Source organism: Strigops habroptila, chromosome 5 (genome assembly GCF_004027225.2).
Source record: "Strigops habroptila isolate Jane chromosome 5, bStrHab1.2.pri, whole genome shotgun sequence".
NCBI classification, from domain to species: Eukaryota; Metazoa; Chordata; class Aves; order Psittaciformes; family Psittacidae; genus Strigops; species Strigops habroptila.
The window spans coordinates 3,180,253-3,206,367 of NC_044281.2; the positions used below are offsets into that span (position 1 = coordinate 3,180,253).

Here is a 26,115-nt window from a genome sequence, read left to right on the forward strand (position 1 = left end):
TGGTGGTCATAGATATGTAGGCACCTGGCTCTGATGGGTATCAGCAGGTCTATGCCACTGCCTGGAGTTTGTTCATTGAGAACACGCGGATGTGAGACTGAAGCTCCATGGAGCTTCTTGCCTCTTCATGTGGAGCAGCTCGTGCTGGCCACTGCTTGAGGCATGAGTCTAGACTGGATGGTTTGATTGGACATGGCAAATCCTAGCTTCCCTCCATCCCCTTGGCTGTCTCTTTATATTAAAACAACACTCATTCACCCCTGTGGCTTGGGTTTTTCCAGACTTTTTCCTCACTTACCGAATTTGTTCATCAGTCACTTCTTATCATTCTTGACATGCACTTTCTTCATCCAGTGCAACTTTCTTACCCTTCCCTACTCCCTGGCCCTGGGCTTGTTCCTCTCCTCCCACAAAACTCATTCATTCTTCATCATAGCCCAAGAGAATGCTACTGACTTCATAGACATACGTCAGCCCCTCGGCACAGGGTGGGAAGAGGAGGGGTGGCAGCAGAACAAGGTTGAACCCAACCCATGGCAAGAATCGGGTAATTGCATACACCCATGGGAGCCTGGGGAGGAAACAGATCCCTGAAGTAGGTTTTTGCTGTGACAGCAAGTCCTGCAATTCAGGTGTCAGGCTGAATGACTCACTGAGTCAGTTCCTCCTCACACTTCAGATACCTTAATGTTCTTAGTTCAAAAACTCTGAAAGCAAGGGCTGCAAAATGTGTCCTGTGGCTTCAGGTTCCTTCACTACTGTCTCAGTCCTCCCTGCCCTCCTCCCCCTGTGCCGGAACAGGCTGGAGGAGTGGCTGTTGCTTTCTTTTCTTTTGAAGGCAGCAGGGTTGGTTGAGTAAAGATTTGGCAGAGAAAAGCTACCACATGATAAAATTATATCCCAAATATTGTGATTTTGCTGTCTAGAGCGTTTAAAAGCACAAAAGATTTCTGGGTGTTCTCGTTTCCAGGTAGTTAGAGATTATTTTATTTGCCTGGGTACAACAGTCATGGGTCACATGAGTAGGTGGCTGAATGTGGGTGGACAGCGTATTTCTAAGTCATGCAAGCATAAGGGTATATTTAAGTTAAAAGAAGTCATTTGTTTGTAACATTGTTGGTTAGAAAATAATATGAAGGGATGGAAGAATCCTACCACTTCTGTAGGACCATGGTTTTGCAGCACAACAGTCATTGCTCAGACATTTCCTGGGAAAGAAAATTCTAGCACTAGCTAATCCATGCCAAGCTTGCTGTAAATATAGAAGCAAGCAGACTTTGCAAATAACCTCTTTCCCAACCAGTTTTCCAACCCTTTCTCTCCTTATTTTTAATTATTTATTTACAGTTAGATGTTTTGTGCTGCAAATAAAAGCATTGGCTTCTCTTGGCTGTAATGGGTTCCTGGGTTCCTGCCTCTAAGGTTTTCTGACTGCGAAACTGAGAGTCAAAGATGCTTAAGTGAGTCTGGATGGAGTGACCTCAGAACAAGCTTTCTTCTATCTGATGCTCTTTTTCAGCATGAATAGACAATGCCTCTGTTAGACAATAAGATGCTTCTGTTTCCACTGTGTGCCTGGCATGATTGCCTCGCCTGTCTGCGTATGATGAAGTGAAGCTAAAAGCGCTCTCAGCAAAGGAATAATCTGCTGCCCTTGACCTGGGGAGGAAACTTTTCATGTGAGCAAGAATTTTTACTCAAACAAGCTGGAGCAGCACATGGCCTTGAACATCTGGTCCTGTCATCACCTCCATACTTTTCACATCAGCATCTTTGTGTTGCTTGTTCAGTTGTGGAATAACTGACTATGTCCCTTCACTTTAGCATATGGAAGGACAGAATTAAGTTGGGATGGCAGCTGGATCAGGAAGTCTACCCCTGGAGTTACTGAACCACCCCTTTTCTGGGGATCCGTGGTCATGGAAGGGCTGCAGAGTGCTGGAGTGTGGCGCAGATGCTGTATCCCAGATTTCTGCTGTAGACTGGCTCCCCTCTATGTATTTTATAGGAAAGAATCTGCCAGAAATTAGCCCAGGACATGTTCTTTACCATTTGTAGTAGCTGACGTGATGATGTTCCCAAAGATAGCATTGGGTATTTTCAAAGATTGTATCGTAGCAGGCGTGGAATTAGATTTAAAAGTTGCGTAAAGCCTTTGAAAAGTCACAAAATGCAGACACATTTGTAGAGGCAGCATTTATAGTTTTTTTTCTAATTAAAAGTTCAGTGAGTAAAGTTAAGACTGTGTGAAATTGTGTCATGCTTGATGAGATCTCCGTGAAACTGAAAGCAAGAAGGGATGTGAAAGCAATTCACGTATGCAGAGAAGGAAAAGACGCCCCAGTGTGGTTAAAGTGCTTATTCTGGATACATGAGATCTTCTTGTGGGAGTTTTCACTTAGCAGTGGAGTTGGTAGCACCTCTCTGCTAAATGGTCCAGTTTGTCTCACCTGCATGCAGAGCAGCTCCACTGAAACTTGGCAAGAGCGTAGGCCTGTCCTACATGGAGAGTATGCAAGTAACACGTTAGCATAGCTAGTTAATTCCTCACTCCCTAATCTGAGCAGTCATCCATCATGGAGTCTGTGGAGAGAAGGAATGCAAAGATCATGAACTGGGTAGAATAGAATCACAAAATGGTTTGGGTTGGAAGGGACCTTCAAAGGTCAGCTCATCCAACCCCCCTGCAATGAGCAGAGTACTGTGTGCTGCCCTCGTCTTCTGTACCTGTGAGATAAATAAGCAGAAGATGACTTTATTTTAGCCATTTATAGGCACTGAACATTAAAATGGAGGTGGCAATTTTAGCGTGATGAAGTTGTGTTTCTAATAGTTCTACCTCCCCCCCTCCTCCCTGCCTGCAATGGTGAGATCAAGTTGTACACTTCTTCCCTGAGTGATGAAGAATCTTTCCCCCTAAGTAGTATTTTGAGTACCCTTGTTTTCTATAGCGCATCCTCCAGCTTGGCTGTGCTGTTGGGATGGATTTTCAGCTGTCTTCTTGCTAAGGTTTGAAATGACCACTGTGGTAAGGACGAAATGCAAAAAATAAAAAAGCTGTTTCTTCTATTGGAAATGTGTTTCCTGGATGCAGTCTGAATCTCCTTTCCCTTCAAAATCGTTTCCTTAAACTAAATGTTTCCTTTGTTGTTCTTAGCTTTTTGAAAATGTATTTGTAAAAAGTGGGGCAGATCTTTTATAATCACTTTGGTAGTGAAAAACAGACCGTAAAAGTACAAATAAGGGCTGAGTTGTTGAGTGTTTATTTCATTAAGTCTTAAAATGTAGAGTTGAAAATCTCCATTTATTCATATTGTGGAAGAAGTAAAGTGTACCATGCAGAAAGGTGTAATTTCCAGTTAGATTACTGCAGTACTTCGAAAAACAAGGAGCTTATGAAAGGGAGGCTGTGCCCAGGGTGACAGAGCGTTTCAATGGGGAAAGACCACATCAGTGTGTCCACCCTGAGCAGTCCTGTGTTGTGAACTAGTGAGCTGCATCCCCCTGAAAAGCTCTTAGAGGGGCAGGTTGTGCAGCTGCTCCTTGGGGTGTTTCCCTGATCACACCCCAGATCACTTCATCTGCACCCAGCGCTCGGACCTCGTGCTGTTTATTTGTGGTGCTTCTCCTGTGCCTCCTGCACTGAGGGTGAAAAAGCCAGTGTGGCCACAAGCGTCGGTGGGTCTTGTTCTCTGCCAGGGTTGTAAGTCAGGGCCTTGGCACGGGTTGCTGAGGTGGCTGCTGGCTACGGGCTGTGGAGCCTCATGTTCCAGACAAGCCTGCCAACTGCAGTGCCTTCCCTAAAGTGCACGGAGAGGGCTCACGGTGCCCATTTCAAATTGCGCTTGCTGGAAAAATCAATGCGGCGTGTCTGGCTGAGGTGCTGCCCTGGGAGAAATCCCGTCCTTTTTCAGGGCTCGTTTCAACCAGTCTCCTGGAAACAAAAGACTCCACTGAGAAAGCTGGGAGTCTTGTGGCTGCCAGGAAACATCCCGGCTTCCCGGCAGCACTCCTTCCATCCTTCAGCCCCTCCAGCTCCCCAAGGCAGGAGACACCTCAGGTAGGATTGAACAGGGACCGCTTTCTCTGTTTACTGATCAGGAGAAGACAAGGCTGTCATGGTGCCTCATCCTAAAATTTGGAGGGGAGTCGCGTGTGATTTAATCCAGAGACTTGTGTCTCTTCGTGTTGGCACCTTTGCTGACTAGTATTGCCTATTTATTTGCCATCCTTATCATGGACCCAATTTATTGGTAATAAGTTTTTTGCCTTAATTCTTGTTTCAGATATCACAGTTGTCATGGTGCTGTTGTTATGGTTACCATCTCCTTCACCAGCTAAAATGCCTTTCCTCTCTCCTGCAGGAAACAATTATCATTAGTGATAGATGGCGGAGGGGGGGTGTGAGGGTGTTTGAATGGTAAATGGTGTAAAAATGCAGCATCGTGGATAGAAACGGGTTGTCAGGAAGGGCTGGGGTTGGAGCAGGGAGAGGTGTACAGGGATTCTTCTGGCTTTTTAGCTAGAAGTGAGCACTATGGCAGCTGTTTCTTTTTCCGCAGGCAGAAGCTGCTAGTACCATGATTTCACAATTGCAATAGAGAAGGGCACCTGATTTTAGGTTCCCAGAGTTGGAGCAAGTTGATGAGTCCCTGGGTGTGGGAGCGAGGGCAGCCCTGCATGTGCTTGCGGAGGGGAGCACCCAACACCTCTGCTGTCCAGCAGAAACAATTACCTGCCCCAGGGAGGAAGAGCTCTGTGGGTCAGGAGTGGCAGCTCAAAGGCTCATTCTCAGGCATTTACCTGTGTGTGTGTGTTTTCTGCAGCAGGACGGACCTGCTTGCTCCAAATGGAAATGCAGCCAGTGCTGTATCCCATCCCAGGGCGAGCCTCCTGGCCGAGCAGGGTTTGTGACCTGGATCAGAGCAGGGGAGCTTTTCCAGGTTCACGTTTCTCGAGGTGAAAGCATTTCCCCTCCATCAGGAGCGGGGTGAGGCACCCTCCCCACCTGCCTACTTCTGCTGGTGCCCAGCCCAACCGCAGGAGACGGGAGAGGGCTCGGAGCAGCGGGAGTGCGATGTGAGCAGCCGCTCCTCTGGCTCGCCGCTCACTCCCTGCCGTGCCAGCGCTGCAGGTCTGACTGCTTCAGAGTCTTCAGCCATCCCTCCTCCTCAGCTCTGGTAAGGATGCAGATTGCGGTGAATTTTCCTTCCACAGTGAGCCTCCTTTGTTCAGCCCCTGGTCCAGGCGCCATCCCTTGTTTTTCACCCGTTTTGTAATCCAAGGTACAATCAGGAGGATTTGCTACAAAGAATAAGTGACTATTGATTGACTGTTTGCAGTGTAAGGATGGAAAAGCCTTTAAAAACCACCAAATGCTAATACAAGTGTGAGGAAATGAACAGTGCCTGCAGTTTAACCAATGCAAGGTAGTGTTTGAGAGGACAGTCTTGCTCGTATTGTCTAGAAAGAGGGATCTAGCTGCAAGCTAATAACTCAAACAGTGGACAAGGAAGAAATAAACTATACTTGTTCTAATTAGTAGAGAAACTTGTTCAGCCTTTATTAGGCTTGAGAGGTAGATTGGCTTCAATTGCTAGAATGTAGAATTCTGTCTAATAATATACCATATTACTGGAATTACAGCACTTAAACCTTTAGCATCAAGTAGTAACCTCTGTTAATTGTTTCGTGGCTTCTGGACCATGACTGAGCATTTTAAGTAAGAGGGAAGCTGACATGGTCCCTGTCAGATGCCATAAGACCTTCTCCCTATCCATGCTGTTTGCTGTGATTCTTTTTGATCAGTGTGAAGCATCACATCTCAAAATAATCAGATTAATTTGAGAGAAGGTGCATGTTAGCTTAAAATGAAGGTGTGAAATGCAGGTGCAAAGCTCTCCATGTGTTCATGGCATCCAAAGTTAGCCCTCCTGTTCTGTAAATAGGTGAAGGGTCCATGAAGACAATAGCACCAGTAGGGTTTGGGTACCACATACCACAGGCTGAGCTTTTTGATGGTGGCAGGAAGTGACTGGAATTTGTTCATCTAGATTTCCTACCTTCTGTCTCTTGTTGTTTCTGTTCCGGCCTCCTGATCCCTGCCTGCTTTCCTTGGCTCTTCTAGACAGAAGTTATTGGTAAGTTAAATTTACTGGCAAATTCCCTTGGGACCTTTTAATCCACATTGCCTGATATTTAATATTCAGACACATCATCCCAATTGGCCAGTTGGTACGTGGACATGAATTAAAAGTTTTCTTGGTTGCGTTATTTACTAATGTAAGTTGGATTGCACCCTATTTCTGCATATGGTTTGAGGCTTTTACATTAAGGAAGGAATTTTTTTAATGTGTTTTTTTGTTTAGTTGGTTGGGTTTGTTGTGTTGTGGGGTTTTTTTAATATAACTAATTTGAAGACATCTTAATTACATCCTCCTCTAGTTCTTGGTGCTCTTTTCGAAAACATATGAACGCCTCACCTCATAAATTTATCTTCCCTGAAAGTCTCTGAATTTCTTAAGTTTCATTTTAAAAATCTCTTTTAGGCTGAAGTCTCATTGAGGAGTTCTGGAAGCCCAGGATCCCTGAGGCCATGCTAGCCATGCCTGCACACCCCAGCCTACCTTCACGGGGCATGGTAGCTTGAGTCAGTGATATTGGGGCATCTGAGCTAGATGATCCCCTGGGAAGCAGGATTTGGCCCTGGAGCCATACAGGGGGCGCTTCCCTTCTCCTTCCCTCTCCCTCCCACTGAGCTCAGGATTTGGCCGTGACCCTGCCAGGGATTGTTTTTCTTTCTGGAGGAGCGTGTTGTCTCTCCTTTCAGGAACCTCCAGTGTTGTTTTTACTCCCCTGAACTGTAATTGTAGCTCTTTACCCATGTATCCAGGTGGCTGTTTCTCTTTGGTAATGAATTAGCTTCCCTGAAACCAAATAGCCCCATCTCACTGTGAATGGGCTCATAGACACAGGAGTAGGTAAAAGCATGGCTTGAAGCAGGATATTTGCAAAATCCTTCGGTATTGGTTTAATTATGTTCTCTTAAAAAGTACTCATAAAAAGTGGAATTTGTAGAAAATTCATCTGCTTCCATGCAAAGGCAGTGTTAATACAGTGCCAAGGTGGTTCTGCAGGATGTACTCAGGTAATACATAGAAGGGCAGATAGCATGACAGGATGTTTAAATCAGCATTATCTTGGGGCTTGCATATTATGGTCTCGTGCTGTATTACTGTGGGTGATTTGTTGTTTGTGGAGTTCAGAGCACTCAGGCTTGGTTCAATCCAGCCATGGCAGTGGGAGCCGGTGTCACATAAAAGAGCGTATGTGTTAAGAGACACAGTTACAGTGCCTGTGAAGGGAGGAGGTAACCGCAAAGTCGTTCCACACGTTCCCCGTGAGGTTTGTCCCTCTGTGTTAATTCAAAGTTACTGAAGTATTTTCTGTTTCTATACAGTTCCCAAATGGCTGAAAAGGATGGGGGAATTTGTTTTTACCATCCTTTCTGCTACAGGTTATTAGTTTAGAAGGCAGGATGTCCAGTTCAGGTCCATAATGCTGTCCCTAGTGCACTGCCTGAGTTATAAAGTTATGAATTCAAGGTCTGTGAAGAGTCTTCTTCACTGCTGCTTTGCTGCTGCTGGTGGCTGCCTGTGGAGCATGATGTCTCTGACAGAGTCTCAGTAGCATCCTCCATGTCAGTGTGGACAAGGAAGACCTTTTGTGGAGGGCTCTGCATGGCCCATAGGTGTGGGTCAGTACCACTGAGGTGTCTGTGGTGCGCAACAGTGCCTGCTTGATCCCTCTGGAAGGAGGGGACATTTCCCACCCCACTCCCATGCGCTGGTTTGCATAGCTGGCTTTGACCAGGCTTCAAGGTGAGGAACATACTGAGGGAGGAGTGTTTCCACAATCCCATGTCACATAGCTAACACAGCCTGCACTGAGGCTCGTACTTGTGCCCATGGCATGTTGGCATGGTGTCACCATATGGCTTTGGTGTGCTGCGTGTTGATGCAGCTGAGGCTGGCGCAGGGTTCCACTGCCCTCCCTGCCGCAGTCGCCTCTCACCACCACTAACGTCAGCTGATGGAGGAGAAGGGAGAGAATATCCAGGTAAGATCAGTGCTGCGTGTTCTCTGGTAATGAGGTTCTGCTGCAATGGGTAGGGAGGCTCAAATACCCAAATTAATTTTAACCAAGACAACATGACATTTTAGAGGACTGGCTGTGCTGCTTTTCAGATATTTTTTGAAAGCCTTCGTTGCGGTTTATACAAAGAATGAGACAATCATGGTGGAAAGAGGAACTCTTTGCTTCTCAAGCACTTGTGTTTCCCCAGATTGTCCAAACTCTTCCAAGTTTCTTCTTTCTATATACCTAACACTACTTAAGTTCTGCCATAATATTTGTCCACTTTTGGTATTTCTGTGTCAATATTTCAATTACCTGATTAATTTAATTCCATGGTGTGTAATGAAATGGCAGAAAAACAACTAACCTGATGGTAAAAAGCACACCTGTGGAGTCTGGATGTGAACCTGAGCTGCAGATGAATCACGCCACACAGCAGAGAGTCATTGCTAAAGTGCTGAGTACAAAGATGCATTGTGTGACTCACTCGCTGTGTTTCTACTACCATTATAAACTCAGAGAGTACTTGATGAATAACAGAGTCAAGAATGAATTCATCCATGTTTCACTCTGTAACCATCTATTATAAATACTGAGCCAAATTCTGCCTCCAGATACACACAGCTCTCATTGGAGCCTGCCCACTGTATTTATTTTTAAAGATAAAAGCACTTCTGTTACTTTCACAGGGGACTCTGACACAGTCCATTGTAAGGATGTGAATATCCTTCCTCAGGAGCTTCAAGTGAAGCAGGGAGTGTCTGCCTGGAACCAGGAAGGGCACTTGAGGGGTAATAGCCTCCAGACTGTGGCGGTAGGATGGAACAGTTACATTTGTAGCTGAGCATTCTCATCTCAGAGATGAGAAAGTGCCCTTTTTTTCCTGGAACAGGCTCTGTTCTGTGCTCAGACCCCAAACACTGGTGGCTTTGGCGGTGTGCTACTCCCTCCTGTAGAGAGGGAGATGTTTGTCCCATGGCCTCATGTTTTGGAAAGGCTCTCATCAAAAAAATGTTGTGTAGTGTCACGCAGCAAACAGACCTGGAGGTAGAGGGTTGTCTCTTGGCTACACAGGGGATGCTCTTTGCTCAGCTCAGGCTCTCTCCTTCATCATTACTGCATCTGCTTTCCCGGTACGGTTTGAGGTGATGCATTGAGGCTCTTGTGGCGTGAGCAGAATGGGTCGCTGACAAGTGTCCCATCAGGGTGAAGGAGATGGAGAAGGCAGAGGGTTGTGGAGCGTGCTTACTGTTTCTGTGTTTGATCAAGGCATATATGGTAGCCACCGAGCTCTGTGAGCCTGCTCAGCCACTGTTTTCATTGCAGCTCAGAGGAAACGCTGTGCTTGAAGTTTCAACTGCTCCTGGAGTCTTTATGCGGTTAGTCATCCCCAGGGAATGGTGCTGGGTGAGGGCGAAAGCAGACAGAGCTGCACAAAAGTTATGAGTCCTTTTTGGGGTGGAACTACCGCTTGAGTCACTTATTTATCATGAGTGAAATCTGATTTTCATGATTCACCATGATTTTTTTTTTTAATTTAAAGTAGCTCTGAAAGCTGTTGTTATTCAATGATGATATCCAATGACAATGAGGTTGAGTTACCAATTGGGAATGATTATCCGACAAATAACCACAGCTTTTCCCAATGTTTAGAGGTTTTCTGTGAACTAACATGACTTTGTGGAAACTGGGGGTTTTGTTGATTTGTTTGGTGGTTTTTTGTTAAATGCCTGCAGAATATATAGAATCACAGAATGGTTTGGGTTTGAAAGGAGCTTAAAGCTCATCCAGTTCCAAGCCCCTGCCACGGGCAGGGACACCTTCCACTAGAGCAGGTTGCTCCAAGCCCCTGTGTCCAACCTGGCCTTGAACACTGCCAGGGATGGGGCAGCCACAGCTTCTCTGGGAAAAGTCTGTGCCAGCACCTCAGCACCCTCACAGGGAAGAGCTTCTGCCTTAGATCTAACCTGAACTTCCCCTGTTTCAGTTTAAACCCATCACCCCTTGTCCTATTGCTACAGCCCCTGATGAATAATACGCACCATCCAGTTTTGTGCTGCCTTTCCTAGGCTGCTCAGCCTCTGTGATACGTGGCTGAGTGACTGAGTTCAGCTGATTTCTTTTACATGTTAGTTTTTTCTCCCAGGAAAAATAAATGTGGTCAGTGCTGTTGGGAAAGGCCTGCTGGTTTTCGCTTTGGAGTAGCTAGCTCAGGTCAAGCCTTGCTGTCCTCCCAGGGTTGCCTTATCATCGAAACATGGTTACGATATATTGTCTTCCTAGGTTTACATATTGAGGAACTGCTGCTACTACATTTTTCTGTGAGGAGCAGCCAAAGCTTATGACTTGTGCAATTCCTTCTATTCCTGGCTTGGACGAATGAGAGCTAATTAACAGGAGTGAAATAAGTATGAATTTCAACTAATGATTAGTTTTGTTTATGTATAAATACTGATAGTCATAAGAGAATGCAAATGCTTGTGTGGGAAACAACTGTTCCCCACGGGCTGTTCTGGACAAAAGGGAATGAGTGTGAATGTTCACAAAACAGCGAATGTGAGGGGATATAAACAGGGTCAGATAGCACATATGTTCAGGAGCCCATCAGTGAATGTTCACAGACGTGGCTAGCAGCAGATTGCTCGTGCTGCAGAGGACCCATCCATCGCCTTGCAGTTCTGTGCCTGAAGAGCACCTGCTCTTTGCAACTGCATTGAAAATAGCAACAGCAGCTTCACCTCTTTTCAGCATTCTGGTGACTGATTCATTTCTCATTAAGTGGGTCGACATTTAACTGTAATTAATGAGTTAAAATCAGATTAACAGAAGGGCAGGCCTCAAGAAACTCCCGCTAATAATTGCAAGGCAGAGAGTCAGGGAGGACTTGACCCATAATTTTTACTGCTCATGGTTTGGTTTAGTTTTAAAGCAGTTCCCTCACGCCCAGGACAGACAAACAGAGACACTTCTGCATTTAAACCCTCTCTCATCTGCTGGACCTGAGTTTCTCTGGTAGTGCTGCCCCACGGTGAGGGGCACAGTCACCTGCTTGGAGCTGACCTTTCCTGCTCATGTCATTACAGGCCAAGTGGTGAAGGCAAGAAGCCATGGCGGAGGATAGGAAGGACGAAGGCAAGGCACCGCACTGGACTGCAGGTCAGCTAACAGAGGCCTCTGCACACCCACATTCACCTGAAATTAAGGAACAGGGCGCCGCGGGTGCCGGACTGGTCAGAAGTGCCAATGGATTTCCCTACCGAGAGGATGAGGAGCCGGGGCTGGGCAGCCACGAGCAGCCAGGGACGTACACTCGGACCAAAGAAAATGGGATCAACGGGGAGCTGTCAGCAGGAGACAGGGAGACTGCAGGTAACGCACCTCCACACCCCACCATGGAACACGGGGCTCTGCAGACCAGTGGATAATGGTTCTCCATGGGAAAACGTTAGGTGGAGCCAAGAGTGCCCCATGGGAGCTAACACGGGGGAGCAGGTGCTTTGGAAGGGCACTAGCTCTTCACAGCAAGGGCTGCATCTTCATCCGGGTTTGCACAGCTCGCATCCTTACCCAGGATCCTGGGCAGTGCTCTGAGAAGCCTTCAGGAAAGGCATGATGGTGCATTGGTGCATCTTAATAGATGGGACAGGGTCACCTCTCTGGGGACAAGAGGACAGGCTGGTGCAGAGCAGCTGCTCAGCTCCTCTGCTCTAGGGTAGGCAACCACCCTGCTGCTGTGCATGGATGGCTCATGTTGCCCTTGTGGGCATTTCTGTGTGCGTGAAGAATGGATTCTCCTGTTGTGGCTTGTGAGAAACACCACCTTGAAACCACCAACTATGTGCAGAGTAATGTGTTGCTGAATCTGACCGGGAATACCACAATTCAGTGTCAGCATCTATTCACCCTTGCCCAGGCATATTTCACTGGATACTCACGGAGTCTATTTGTAAACTGTGTCAGGATTTTAGGATTCAGCCTGTTATTTGGGAGACAAAAAAAAAAGTGTGACTGTGTCAAAATGAAATATGCAAAGCAGGCTTCCTGTTTTAGAAGTAAATGCTAATTCTCTCTGTGCAGTTCCCACTTTAAATCCCAGATGCACAGTGCAAGAGGAATTTCTCTTGTACAGACACAACTGCCCTTGATGCATCCATCCATGCATGCTAAAGAGATCTTTCTAGCAATGTTTGTTGGTTGTTGACACCATTTGGAGATGTTATCCATAATTTCTCAGCAGCTGAAGAATTTTAAGGCGCTTGGACCCTACAGTCATTTCATAAGCAATTGTGCTGGAAATGGATCTCTCTGTTAAAAGTAAATGGGTTTAGATTTTAAGAGTCTCCTCTTGGGGATAGCCAAAATTTAAAAGCCAAAGGTAAAAGAGATCCTGTGTAAGCATTCAGGTGACCACTGTTGATGATTGTTTAGGGGGAAGGATGACAAGGTCTTGTCTCTTTGCTGTAACCCAACTTTGTGCTATGCTTAGCCAGCAAATAAGCAGGAGCAGGCACGCAGGAATCACAGAGGTAAGATACGGCAGTTCTTATGGGCTGACATGGGCTGTGAGGAGACTGAGTGCATTTCTCATCTTTGTCACAGATTTTTCCACACGGTCTTAGACCAGTCTCACCCATACAGATGGAAAAGTGGGAATAACTCTCCTTAGAATGGGAGGAGAGAAATGCTTTTCTAGGCTCTGTCGAGCTCAGGTTCTGAGTGGTGCCCCCCTGAGCATTTAATTGAGGAATTTGCAGCTAATGGGTGAGAGGAGGCAGGAACCCACTGGTGCCCATCCATGGGCATTATAGTAGTGTATTTTCGTCTTGCTTTTTGAGGGAAGGGGTTAAACAGTAGAACAAGAGCAAGTGAGGCAGCAGGACTGGGGACACATGTGCCAAGGGAACAAGACTACTCTTGTAGTGACATTCACTTCATCACCACTTTGTGGCCTCATTTCCTCCTCCCCTGCTTTTTTCTCACTGCTTAGATTGCAAAATCTCTGGTGTAGGGACTTACTGTTAATACATACAGTTTTTGTTTGGGAGTCTTCATATAGCTTACCTCGTGGCATCTTTGTCCTTGAACACCACAAAAGTCCCTAAAACCACTTGCCTTCACACGTGAATTCCTTGCTCTCTGGAAACTCATCCCCTGCACTCTCACACTATTGGCTAACCCCTGTTGGATTAATGCAATGTAAATCATCTTGGGATACTTAAGATACAGTTTTAATAATTTTTCATTTTTTGAAAGAGAAACCTTCAAAAACTTCCTGTAGGGGTAGAAAGGGACCAGGGAGTCTGCTGCCATTTTACACTAGGATCTATTAGCTGGATGTGCTGAATGCGTTGTGAAGCAGGAAGTTTAGAGGTAGAGTTTGGTGTTTGATTCAGAGTTTGATCTTGAATTCAGGGTTGCCATTCGCCACTAAATTCAATCATCTTTGCTGTGTTAGTCTGTAAATGTCAACTGCCATGGGGTGTTGTGTCAGGTAGGGTTTTAAATGCCACTCTGATACACGTGATTGCCAATAATGGGAGTTGTTTAATTCACTGACTCCAAACAGCTGAGGAGAAAGTGCACAGGAAGCCAAGGTCGACTGAGATAATTAAGACAAACTGTGGTTTTGAGTGGATTTACCCGGATTTTGTTTTCCCTGGTGCAAATCCAACACCATAACCTGGGAAAATCTCTTGCTTCTCAGCCTTTGTATCAGGGTCTGTAGATCCGCAGCAACTGCAACAAGAAGCTCATGTGCAGCAGAGCACTCATACAACCAGGGCATTTCCCAGCCCCTGCTGATAGGAGCTCAGTTACAATTTGAGGCATTTCACCTAAGGAAGCTCTCCAGCAGCTGACTGACCCAGAGGCTGGGATTTAGTCACAAAATGAGCCTCTCCTAGGGCGAGGTGTTCTGCAGCAGTGCAATAGTCCCTTTGGGGCACAGCAGAGCAGCAGGGCACCCATCTGCAGGGCTTGTGATGTAAAATCTGTGGGCTGTGTGTTAAAGGGAAGGTTAGAGTCAGGCCACCAGGACAAAGGCACCTTATGGAACACTGGTGCAGAGTCGAGGGGTGGTGATGCGGGAGGAAATAACAGTTCTTGCCAAAATGCATTCAATCTATCACTGCAAGTGACATTTTTAGGTTTGCACAGTTAAAATTTGCCTTCCGGTATATATGTGTGTGTCTCTCTCTCTCTTGGAGTCTGTCTAAGAGTTATTGAGCCTGACCTCAATTTTGGAATCCTCTGAATCTGGCTGTTGTGTTGCCTTTGATTGATCTGTCTCGGTATCGTGCTGGTAATGGCTGCATTATGGAGACACATCAATGCCCTTCTTTCAAATGGACTAATGGGAACGTGGGAGAATGCACAGGCTGTGGGCAGGGCAGCCTCAGGGCCTTGATCTGGCATCCACTGAAGTCAAAGGCAAATATGTGTGAGAGAATAGACTGTTTTTTTGGCAGAAGGCATAGGAAGCTGTTCTGGATGTGATATAAGTAAGGGTAGTAATGCAGCTATTTCTTTTTCATATGTATTTGTGTATGTATTTTCATATATATACTTGGGTTCAGCCCCGCTCCATCCTCAGCGCTCTGCCAGCCACAAGTCCCACGCTGCTTCCAAGGAGCTCATGCGGTCTTCTTGCCTTTGGCACAGTCTGCAGCATCCCACAGCCTGAGATCCACTGAGCTTCAATGTGTTCTCCCTAATCCATGCCTGTCCATGTCCTTTCTCACTTGCACACACGCACAGCATCCCTAGTGAGGATTTTGGAAGTATTAGGAGTGGAGGATGAGATCTGTAGCTCTTGTCAAGCCAAACATTTTTACGTCATGTGAGACGCTTGCTGCAAAGTAGGCGTGATAGAGTAACCTTCAGAAACTCGCTCTGAAGCAGGCTGATGTGGGAAGCTTTCCATTGGAGCCTGTGGTAGAACACAGGATGTGTTTGATGAAGGATGTGTTGTAATGAAGGATGAGAGTGGCAGCCTTTTCCTTGCTTGCTGGAAAGCCGTGGTCAGCTCGCTGGGAGCAGGGAGGAAGCGCTGAGGAGCAGTACAGATGTGCTGCAGTGTTCTCTGGGAACCAGCAATTCAACACAGTCCAGCGTTTTAGACTTGCAAGGAACATCAAGCTGCAAAGGTTTGGGTTTTTTACACTTAAAATTCATTTATTTTTTCCTCTTGATAATGTAATGACTAGCCTGTCAAATTTATATGAACAGGGTAAAAGTGGTTAGATGCATTGCGAAGCATCTTCTACAACGCGTTGTTATGTACCGTGACTCAACTGATCGAGTGCTTTCTGCATTATATGCCAAATTCAGGTTTATAATCAGAGGGGGCTTGGATTACCCACACAGTTACTTGATGAATTATTTTTGTGACAGATGAAGCGAAAGCATTTCCTGAAATCCTATTAGTAGAGCCTCAGGACAGCGACTGTCCTGGTGTCACTCAGTGTTAAGGACAGTAACACGTCCTGCCAGTGACACACAGAGTCCTTCATTAATTGGCAGGGTACCCAAACCATGTGGGATGCAAAGAGGCTGCCAGGGAATCATAGTAGACTTCCTGACACTGCACGCTGGACCAGCTGCAGGCTGAGTGCTCCTGCCGTCTCTTCAGAGCTCTTGAGGCACAGGAAAGGTGGGTGAGAGGAAGCCTGTGGCAGGTGAATGAGGGAGGCCAGGATTTTTGGTGGCTGGGAGGACCCAGAGATAGCCTGTGAGTGAAACAGAAAGAGGGGGGAGCCCTAGTCTTGTGAAGAGGAATGAAGAAGTGGCAGTATTAAGCTGAGGGAGGAGTAACGGGCTGAAGGAATGGTGGGGGAACAGATCCAGCAGTGGGAGAGCTTGGAGAGACGAAGGGCCAAGAGCTGGTGAGATGAAAACGGTGAGAGAACAAAGCAGAGTCAGGAAGTGGGGGGGGGGGGAAAAGGAGAAATTGAAGGTAAGGACAGTAGAAAGAGGTTCAGTTTTATCTGTTCATTCAGAGGTTCAGCTTTTGCATGATGGCAGATATTACTGTGGAGAGGAGGGGATTCAGACAGCAGGAATAGCACAGTCTGCAGGGAGCAGCCAAAGAGAAAAGTGGGAAGGTGCAAATCATGTTACAGCCTTCAACGTAGTTTATCCTGATTCAGCCATTTGTTTTAGGCTTTGTTCAGTGGACATATGCATCAGATCTATTCCTGTGACCAACTACTCTTTGAATAAATGCATTTCAATAAGCTGCAGGGAATGTCAGCCTGAAAGACTGCCCTGGCATAGCCAGTAATACTTGAGCAGAGGTGGGGAGTCCCTTTAGGTTGGGAAAAACAAAGCCAAATGTGGAACACGGGGATTGTGCTTGTTTCAGCTGCCTGGCAGTGTGTCAAGGAAAGCAGTCTGTATCCCATCACCTTCCAGAGCTTTGCCTTGTAGTAGCCATTCTCCAGGTGAAGAGGACCTTGTTCACAGCCCTCAGTACCACTGCGCTGTTGGCAAGTCACTGTGGCACTCAGTTCTGCCGGCTCAGCGCCCTCAACCCATGAGGAGTAGGGCTGGAGCCACGATGGTGGGTTGTGCTGGGACAGGGTTGCAGCCTTTCCAGGCTGAAACTGCACTGAGTCATTGCCTGGCCCCAGATCTCATTTGATCTTTTCCTTTTTTCCCCTTTCTTGCTATACAAGTGATAATACCCTGATGGCACTGCCAGTAAACATACAAACAGGCCGCCTTTGTACAGAGCCCTTTTTAGTCTTTCATTCCAACAGGACTGCTTTGTCAGAGCTTTCCTTTTCATTTGGCTGTGCACGGGCTGTCCTGCTGCTGCCCAGGCCCTCCTGGAGTTACCAAAGTACCCCCCAAACTCCCTGAACGCCCCTTTCCCAAAGGAACCTCCCAGCCTTGTTCTCATTCCAGCAAGCTGCATGTTTCAAGCACCACCAACGAAGTGCACAGAAGGGTGCAAACTCGATGAAAATCAAAGATGAATTTGATCATTGGATTTGCCCTGATTCAGTTGTTTGTTTTACAAAGCTGGAAGAATGCATCTTACCGTGTCATTGACGACTCCCATGGGAAAGAAGCTGTTAATTGGGCATTTTGATCTCCCTGCCTTTGCCCAGGAAATGTGACAGTAATTACTGCGCACTTTCCTTCTCCGTGTTAAGTGTAATACAAGTGTCATTTCTGGGACACATAATTGGGATATTTTAGACATGTTCAAATTATGTTGCTGATGACAGCACTTGTAGAAAATGTCTTTTTTACCATTCTCTGTTAAGCTTGGTGTAAAGGTCCTTCTCAGTTGCTCTTCTGCAGAGGACCAGGAATGAAGCCACAGAAATCCCATCTTTCCCACATGTCCCCTACCCCCAGCTGCCCTCTCCCTGACTCTAAGTATTCAGAAACTGCTGTAGAGACCAGGCTCTGGAGGTTTTTCTGTGGCTGGCGCTGTCGGTCGCGAAATCCAGTAACACATCCCATTTTGTCTGCCCGTAACTTCTGTGAGGGGCTGGCTCTGCTGTCTCACCTCCTCTTGGGACTTCAGAAATCAGTTTGTGATTGACATGTATTGGTAGGAGCTGAAGGGTTTGGCGCAGTTTTGGGCAGTGCAAGCATGCAAAAGTTATTGCCTGAAAGGGAGTGGGGTGAGATAACCCAGCGTGCAGGTGCTAACTGCCATGGCTCGGAGCCAGACACCCAGAGAAGCTCAGCCATCAGCCTCTTTTATCCCTAAAGCTCCTCTGAAAATGTCACAGTGTGGTTCAGATTTGCTTTTGAAAGTGGTATCTCAAACCAGGTGCAGTAACACCATTAGAGTCAACTGTTGCATCGCGCCACATCAGGATTGAATCTGGCCAAGAGAAGGCATCAACCAGCCGTTTCCTTTGGGCTCCCTGCTGGCGTTTTGATTCACTTTGGTGTTTTCTTGTTACAGTATGAGCATCGTAAGAGGGAATTGCATAAGCAGCTGTGCTTCCTTAAGGAGTAAGAGCAAAACACCTATGAGTGTGTTGGCCTGGCAACCAGCGCTCACTTGGTGCCGTCAGCATTCCCATAAAACATAATCGATCACAGCCTCAGGAGATGCAACAAGGAGCAATGAGGCCAGGATATGGAGAAGATATCTTTCATAACATATTGTTCCAGCCACACTGATGCTTCAGAATGTACGCCGTGGATGTTGCCTTTTGAAAACATCTGCAGCCCTTCCTGGGGGGCTGCTGTAGCCAGGATAGCTGTTGCTGCTGAAGGATGAATATCCTGTCAAATACAGAACACATCCTGGGAGTTAAAGTTTTGCTTTTTGGCTCTCCTTTCTGTGGAGAAAAATTTGCCCTTTGTCTGTTCACCTCTGCTCTTCCTCCCCATCGCTTGTGTTTTGCTGCCAACTCTGATGGGGGCTGTCAGTGCAGACTGCTGTTTCTGTGGGCCAGATCTCAACCCTCCAGTACTGGTGTTAGCTCAGTGACTGGTGGGGCAGTTGTGTTCAGAGGCCACGTTCTAAATTGTGGCCTGTTGTGCTGGAGTCCTTTCCAGTGTAGGGTAGGAGACAACTTGTGCTTTTAGTATAGAAGGCTTGTAAAAGCCAGAAGGAGCCTGGGTGGTTCCTGACCTGTGCACGGCTGTGTGCTGCCTCTCTGCAGGCTCCTGCCCTCTGGGCTTGGCTCAGCTCTGCCCCATGCCATGAGGTGGAGATGGAGGGCTTCAGCAGCTCTTCCCTTTCATGTCTGAAGGGATGCCATCGTGGTCTCCATCCCCAGGATGGCAGCATGAAGGACTTGCAGGAGCACTGGGCAGTATTTGGCAGCAGGCAGAAATCTTTGTGATTGCAGCTGGAAGGTGGTACTGCTGGGGACTGCGCCAGCATATAATCTTCAATTCCAGTTTTGATCTGAGGGCAGGAAGATTTGGAGGAAGGTTCGTTACCAAACAACAGAGCCTTGTTTTGCAGACACACAGCTGCTCTTGTTTCAGGCAGAGCTGAAATGGCAACTTCTTCTCCAAAGTCACCTTGAGAGGGAAGCAGCAGGTTCTTAGGTGGCAGCCCAGGACGTGCTGGTGGGCATGGCCTGCTCATCTCCTGGTCCCTCGCCCTGCGCGCAGGCAATTGTCAGCTCCTAGGGATGGAGCTGACACACTGTGGAGCAGAAGAGCCTGGAGGTGAGGTCATTCACCCGCTCACCCTGGTGCTTCACAGATGCCTTCCTGCCCATTTCCATGCGGAAGCCCCCATGCGTGGCTTGGTGCACTTACCAGGCATGGCTAAGCAGTCAGCCCATCACAAGGCACAGCTCCCTTCCGCTGTCCCCTGGAGCATCTGGCTGGACATGTGCCCTTCCACACACCACCAGGCGCAGGTTAACCTGTGGTGGAGAGGAGGAAGGTACCATCAGATCACTTACAAAACCCGTCTGCTGCTCCTGCAAGGGGTGCCAGGCGCCGCTGACTCCTTTTTCCCTGTTGCCATGCCAACACATCCCTGCACAGAGCGAGATCTCTTCTTAAGCTCCACTGAGAGAACGTGTGTAGCCTGGGAGCTTAGTTAGCATTCAGAGTGCACAGCCTCTCCGAAGCGGCCCTGTGCCGCAGCCAGCCCGTCTGGCGGAGGAAAGGCAGATTTCATTTTTCTTCCTCTTTTCCTCTAGCATTTGCTTCTCAAGGTTAAGAGAGGCAGGGTAGGTGGGGAGAGAGGCTGGGAGTGCTTGCTGTCCTCACCAGGGCACAACTTCAATGGAAATGAAAAGGAAATACTACTTTGGGGTGTATTTATGGTGCACAGTACGTGTGTATTATATATATATGCAAATTTCTTGGTTCAACTAACCCTGATGAGCTACTCTGCCTTTGCTTTCCAATTTTAATACAATCTGGATTTCAATTTGAGTGAGGAACTCCAAGGAAAGATTAGAAGGAAACCACGGACAAACACCCGTCTTTGTCTTCCCTGCTCATTTAGTGTGTGAGGTTACACTATAGAGCAAGAAATGATCTCTTCTCACGCTATATTCATATCCTGAGTAAGGACAGCAAGACATCGTGTTTTGGTTTGGCTTTTTCTGTTTTGTGGAGCTGCTACTGGTAGATTAACTGCTCACTTTAAATGAAATCCTTATAATGATAATTAATACAGGGTTGCTTGCCTTTGCCAGCTGAAGGATGGAGATCAGCATAAAGCAGCTGGCATTAGCTGACAGATGAGCACTGATGATCCAGTGCCTGTCTGTACCCACTGTGAGAAGGTTGATGTGGAAATTCAAAGGCAAGACTCAAAGTGAGGGGGCTGCGTGCTGGTGTGGACTCTGCCATTCATTCCTTGGGAGGTGCTGAGCAAAACATCCCTGTTTTCTGTGCTGTTTCACAGAGCGACTGCCAAGCAGAGTCAGTGGTGCTTGGAAAACCCATTCTGAGGTGCTGGTTTAGAAATGCAGTCTTGGTTGGGCTTTGGGGGGTTGTTTTTACTGGGCATTCTTCATGACATACAGAAAATGCAGGAAACACAAGACCCCCTTGCTGTGTACGTTATATCATGTGAGGCAGCCCTTCCCCTACATGTGGAAAATACCTGGTCAAAGCTTTAACAGTTGAATTTTAGTTTGCAAGCAGTATATGGAAAATAACTGTGAGATATCATTATCCTCAAGGCAGGAAAACTTGTTAGCTGCTTCCCAGAGAGTCATTTTCACTCGGGACTGAGAAGATTGAATACTTCATGGAAATCAGTTTCTGTTTGAGGCACTGTATATTTTCAAGGGGGAAATGAACCGCAGGTATTTCACTTTTTTTGTTCCTGTTTCTTTCTTTGAGACTAATTCATAGTGATATATGATCAGTTTGGTACAGCTCCCAGCAACCCGTATAGCTTATGGCAGTTGTGATAAAATAAAGTACAGTCTGGTCCTCCATCCATGCAGCCCGTGCATCTGGCGAGACAGATACTTCTGCTTTTCTTTATTAATGTATGAGCTGCCAGTGCTGCATAGATGTGGCAGTCTTGCTGACATACCCAAACTGTTTTCATCCATAGCCTTGCATCACATATGAGAGAAGGAAAAGGCTTCAGCTATGACTGTTGCTTTTTACCCCAAATTTAGAGTACGTGCCAAATCCAGGGTAACAAAGCCTGTACAGGTTGTTGGTGAGCTGTAAAAGGAACTAATCCTTAGCTGTTAATGTTCATGAGTTCCTTGCTCTTTCCTTTCACTGTCATCTTTTCTCTCTATTTAAGAATATAGAATCACAGACTGGTTTGGGTTAGAAGGGACCTTAAAGCTCATCCAGTTCCAAACCCTGCCACAGGCAGGGACACCTTCTACAAGACCAGTTTGCTCCAAGCCCTGTCTAACCTTGAACACTTCCAAGGATGAAGCATATATTATCCTTCTCAACAATTGCTCTGTCAGCTCTTCCTTCTTTTCCTTTTTTCTCACTTCAGTTGCTTCTAGCTCCCCCCCCCCCCCCCCCCCCCTTCTTGCCTCTGTGTATTCCCAGCTTTATCCCAGCCATGCAGTGTACCTCCCCTGTGACCCTGACCTTCTCTGCTGCTTCTCATTTTCAGTACACTTGAGAGCTCTGCCTCTGGATGCACATGCAGACCTCTCCCAGTGGCTGCAGTGTCCCAAGCCCTGGTCTCAGCTCTCCTCACAGTACCCAGACATCCCCAGCACTGCAAAGCTTCTAGGTGTTTAAATGCCTGGAGAAGACAGCTCTGTCAGAGGTAGTTCCGAAGATGCACTGAGGGCTTTGATGTCACATCTCCCTTTCCTAATCACTTTGCACACTTAGGGGTGTGAGCCCGTAGTCTCCAAGGGTGGGCAGGCCATGGATGGGAGCAGGTAGTGCTGGAAGAGGGGGAGAGATGGTAAAACTGTTGAGCAGGGCTGAGAACTGCTCTGGAAACCCATCCCCATCAGCACCTCTGTGGGATTTAGTTTGTATGTGACACAGGAGCTGTTGTGCTCTGCCTGTCTGCGGGAACACTTGCACATCTGCATCAGTAGGTGCACACCACCATTCCTCACAGTCATCTGTCTTGGTACAGGCATGGGGCTAGGCTAGAAAGCAGAGCTGGGGAGAGATGAGCCCTGCAGCTCTTGCTGCATTGCAGAGCTAGCTGGGGAAGCAGTGTTTGACGGGCAGCATGAGCCCTGAGGTGAACAGGGCACGGTACTGCTGCATTCTAGGTGTTACTGTATCCCCTGATGGGATAAACCAACATTGTGTTGCGTTGACAGAATGATTTTCAGTCCTTCTGACCAGGCATGACTAGAAATGCCACACAATGCGTGCACAGGTTAATTTTAAACTTACATTCAGCAGAGTTTGTATAGCATACTTTGAATTCTTTTTTAAAAAGATCACAGAAAACACTGTAAAAAGTGTTTAATATCAGCTCAAAAGGAGCTAAAAATGAAGTTTAAGGGATATGTCACCTCCTGCTGTAAGTGGCTGAAGCTCCATTGACTTCTATGGGGGTTGTTAAAAGTCAATTTGCTTAAAATTCTAACTTGTACTGAAGTTCAGAACAAATATTGATTTAAAAGTGAGTTACCTGTTACATATATTTACTCACACTTAAAGGATTAAGTAGCCAGTTCTTTGCTTTGAAGCTGAAGTGGTTTCTTCTGCATGAGTACTGAGGTGTTCATGTTTTAATGGAAGATAGAGCTGCTTCGTATGTGCAAGTGATGTTTTTAACTGACACCAAGTCCTGTGAAAGGCAGTGGGATCTCACTGCATTGCCCTGGCTGAGGGTCTGGTGGTGTCTGCTTCACTGCTGCATGTTAGCTGTAAATTGTGTTGCCAATGCATCAGACAGAACTGATTAGCTTTTCCCACCTCTGACTTGGCTGGGAAATGCTGACGGCGGTAAATATTTTCTTCCAGGCAGTAGACTTAAGAAGATGCGACTCAGGGGATGCACAGGGAGCAAACATTTGCAGTAATGAGGGCTCATTTTTAAAGCATTGCCTTATTGTACTGACATTTGTATGACTCCTTTTCAACAGACTTTCATATTTCAAGGGTGGGGACTGATCCCTTGGTGGTTTGTTTTACAGCTGCCAGACAGCGTGGCAGAGCCCTCTGTCTGATGAAAGCGTGCTGGGAGCTGGCGCAGGGAGCTCACTCCAGCTTCCAGAATTGCGCCTGGCTCCTAGCACAAGTCCCCTTGGATTTTGCCACTTGTACACCTGGGAGATTTGGGCTTACCTGTTCAACTCTCTCGCTGAAGAAGGTGGTCAGGAAAATGCAGGCAGGGCAGTGGAGCTGAAGTACAGGCAGAGCAGAACACGTGGAGGCTGTGCAAAGGCAGGCAGCTGGAGCTACTGCTTCCCCGAGTGCTGCAGAGGAGCAGGGGAAAGCCACCCACCAGCCTCTGCTTTGTACCAGAGCACAGCCGGTGGGACACAGCTCAGCTGCAGCCAGGACACCAGTTCTGCGCCAGATTTACACTGCTGTAAAGCAGATATGTTAAGGGTCTGGATAATGGTGATTCAGAGGTAAGGAGAAGGTAGGAGGGGCTGTTGAACACCTGAAGTACCCCAAAACACAGAGGTGTAGGCTGTTTGCTGTGGGGCTCAGCAGGGTGCGAAGCTGCTGTGTCAGGTATCCAGCTGTAGCTCCCCTGTACATGCTCTTCTCACACTTACTACAGTGCATCTTTCCCCACAGCTAGTCTGAACATTCATGCCTGCGGGGTTCAATGCATTGAACAATCAACGCTCTTTCCCCAAACACAAGCCTTTTCTGACCTGTTCAGTTGGTTAGCTGGTAAATCCTGGTGATTAAATTAATCTGTCACTATCCTCATTGATGCTACAGTAGCTTAAAGTCAATGATTTTATTAGGAAAATGATACTTGTCAGTTGTGTTGTGGTTTCATTTAATTTAAAAGCTGATGTTCCCATTATTTGCCTTCATACCTCCTGCCAATTACTGTTGATGTTGCCAGCATCCAGATCAAGGACCTACTTACAACAAAATATTTACACTCACGAAAGCCATTTGAGAGCAAATATTTGAATTCTATAAAGCTGTGTTACTGCTTTTCTTCAATCGCAAGCACTAATCTGTTGGCATTATTTGGGTTTTATGTAACTTACTCATACTGCTTTGATTGCTGCTGCGCATTTCTCTTTTAATCTGAGTGCAAAAGGCAGTATTTAGAGTTGTCATGATCCCAGTGATAAAGTCCAAGATGCATCTTCGGTTTTTCCATCAGAAGTGTCACTGGGTGAAGCCCAGGTCTTTTTTCCCCAGCATTTCAGCAGTGTTCGCTGACACAAGAGTCATCCACCCGCTTCCAGGAGAGCTGAGCGTGACTTCAGGACCTGTCCTTAGGGGACTGGCTAATGCCTCTGAACAAATGGAATAGCTATTGGGTTTGGAGTTGCAGTCGCTTGTGGGGGGAAGTCCATAGATCCTGTTTGCTTTTCAAATTGGCAGAGATCACAAGTAGCCGCTTTGTTTCTTTCCTTTGTGCAGGGCTGTATTTGGGTGTGTTGCGTCACTAAGCAGTGCAGGTTGCTGTATGCTTTTGTTGTTGACTGGATTCCGCTGTGCCAACAATTAGTGCTGGTTACCTTGGAAACTGCTCTGCACCCCACAGAGGATTTTGACAGGCGCATTTTGACTGAAATTGCTTTGTTTTCCCAATTCTGCAAGCACACATGTAGCTAAGCCTTTTGCTGTGCTCTGCCTGTGTTCCTTCCCTAAAATGTAGCAAAATTAATGAAACATATTATTTTATCCTTTCCATCTGTTTGCATCTTTCTTTATCCCTGTTTTAGCCTCAGTGCTCCAGGAGCGTTAATTACCGTTTGCTTTAACTGAGCTCACTGTTCATTCTCTTGGTAGGTGTCTGAGGGTGACACTGTGAATGCGTGTGACATTTTGACACAGTTTTTTAGTTCTCCTCTTCCCCGTCCCTCCTTCCTATCATCCCTTTCCTTCGGTTTTCTCCTGGAGCATTTGCTATCCTGTGCACTGTAAACTTTGTTTATGCCTTAAATGAGTTCTGCTTTGCAGAGTCCAGGTGGCATCTTCTGTGGCTATGGCAAACGCCAAGATCTGCTGCCACCATAGTGGTACCAGATAGAGTTGTTGCTAAGAGGAGCAAGGGGTGATGCTGCCCCGGTCTGGGAGAAGTGTCCTGGTGAAATTGTGGGGATGCGAAATGCTTTTCAGGAGGAGCTTTCCCTGTTGCTGTGAAATGGGTTCGCAAGGGGGAAGAAGCGATAGAAAGGTGGCCTGAGTGAACTGGCTGAATGGTAGTAATGAAACACAGGCAGCTATAGGCAGGGAAGGAGAAGAGCTGGGGACACACTCCATCTGACCCGGGCAACTCCAGCCTGAGCCATGGCTGACACTGTCATGCGAGGTGACGAGCCGGCTGTTCCCCAGGGCGAGCTGTACCAGCCTGTTCCTGTGGCGGCAGCGCCGGGTCACGTCCCTGCCAGGCAGGAAGATGCTGTGAGCGCTGCCCACAGGACGTTTCTCCTGTCAAAACCAATCCTCACAATAATAATAAACCAGCGTTGCGTAGAGGAGTGGGGAGAGAGAGAAGAAAATAAAAGGTGCTGCTGGACGAGGGCTGTTGGAGGCAAATATATGAGCCTGAGCAGGTTCATCTTGGTGGATTGAGCCTGAGGTTATGGTAGGCTGGGAGAGAAAAAGTGCCTGAGGCTGGAGGAAAACCATTTGAAAGGGCACAAAAGAAGTAGACACCACACATCACTGCAGAGATGTGTCACAGATCTAATTTTTGCTATTGTCTTTATAGTTGCCGATTATTTCTATCAGTTTTCTAGAAGTATTTGGTGAAAGCTCAGCCAGCTTTTGCCATCATCTGTACATCTGTTTCTGGGGCAGGTAAACCTGTCTGTTAGAAAACTTAATGGACTGGAAAGGCTTCCTGGGAAATGAAAGTACTGTAGGTAATGGACCCAGGTGCCAGTGGAGGCATCTGCAGTCCATTGAAAACTGCAG

At 46.9% G+C, this 26,115-nt stretch overlaps 1 protein-coding gene across 47 annotated transcripts in view; it reads left to right on the forward strand.

The window, feature by feature from the left end:
* MAP2 (microtubule associated protein 2) overlaps positions 1 to 26,115 on the forward strand; it is a 224,400-nt gene that overhangs the window by 140,995 nt on the left and 57,290 nt on the right. For 35 of the 47 annotated variants that reach the window (XM_030486760.1, XM_030486763.1, XM_032919920.1 and 32 more), the window contains one exon: positions 11,220 to 11,505. The exons of 4 other annotated variants lie outside the window; for them this stretch is intronic. In XM_030486760.1, coding sequence (XP_030342620.1) covers positions 11,244 to 11,505 — 262 coding nt within the window. In that variant the 5' untranslated portion in view covers positions 11,220 to 11,243. Of the gene's footprint in view, positions 1 to 4,775; positions 5,181 to 11,219; positions 11,506 to 26,115 lie in introns of those variants that run through there. 8 more of the 47 variants (XM_030486732.1, XM_030486741.1, XM_030486761.1 and 5 more) reach the window with 1 other exon arrangement.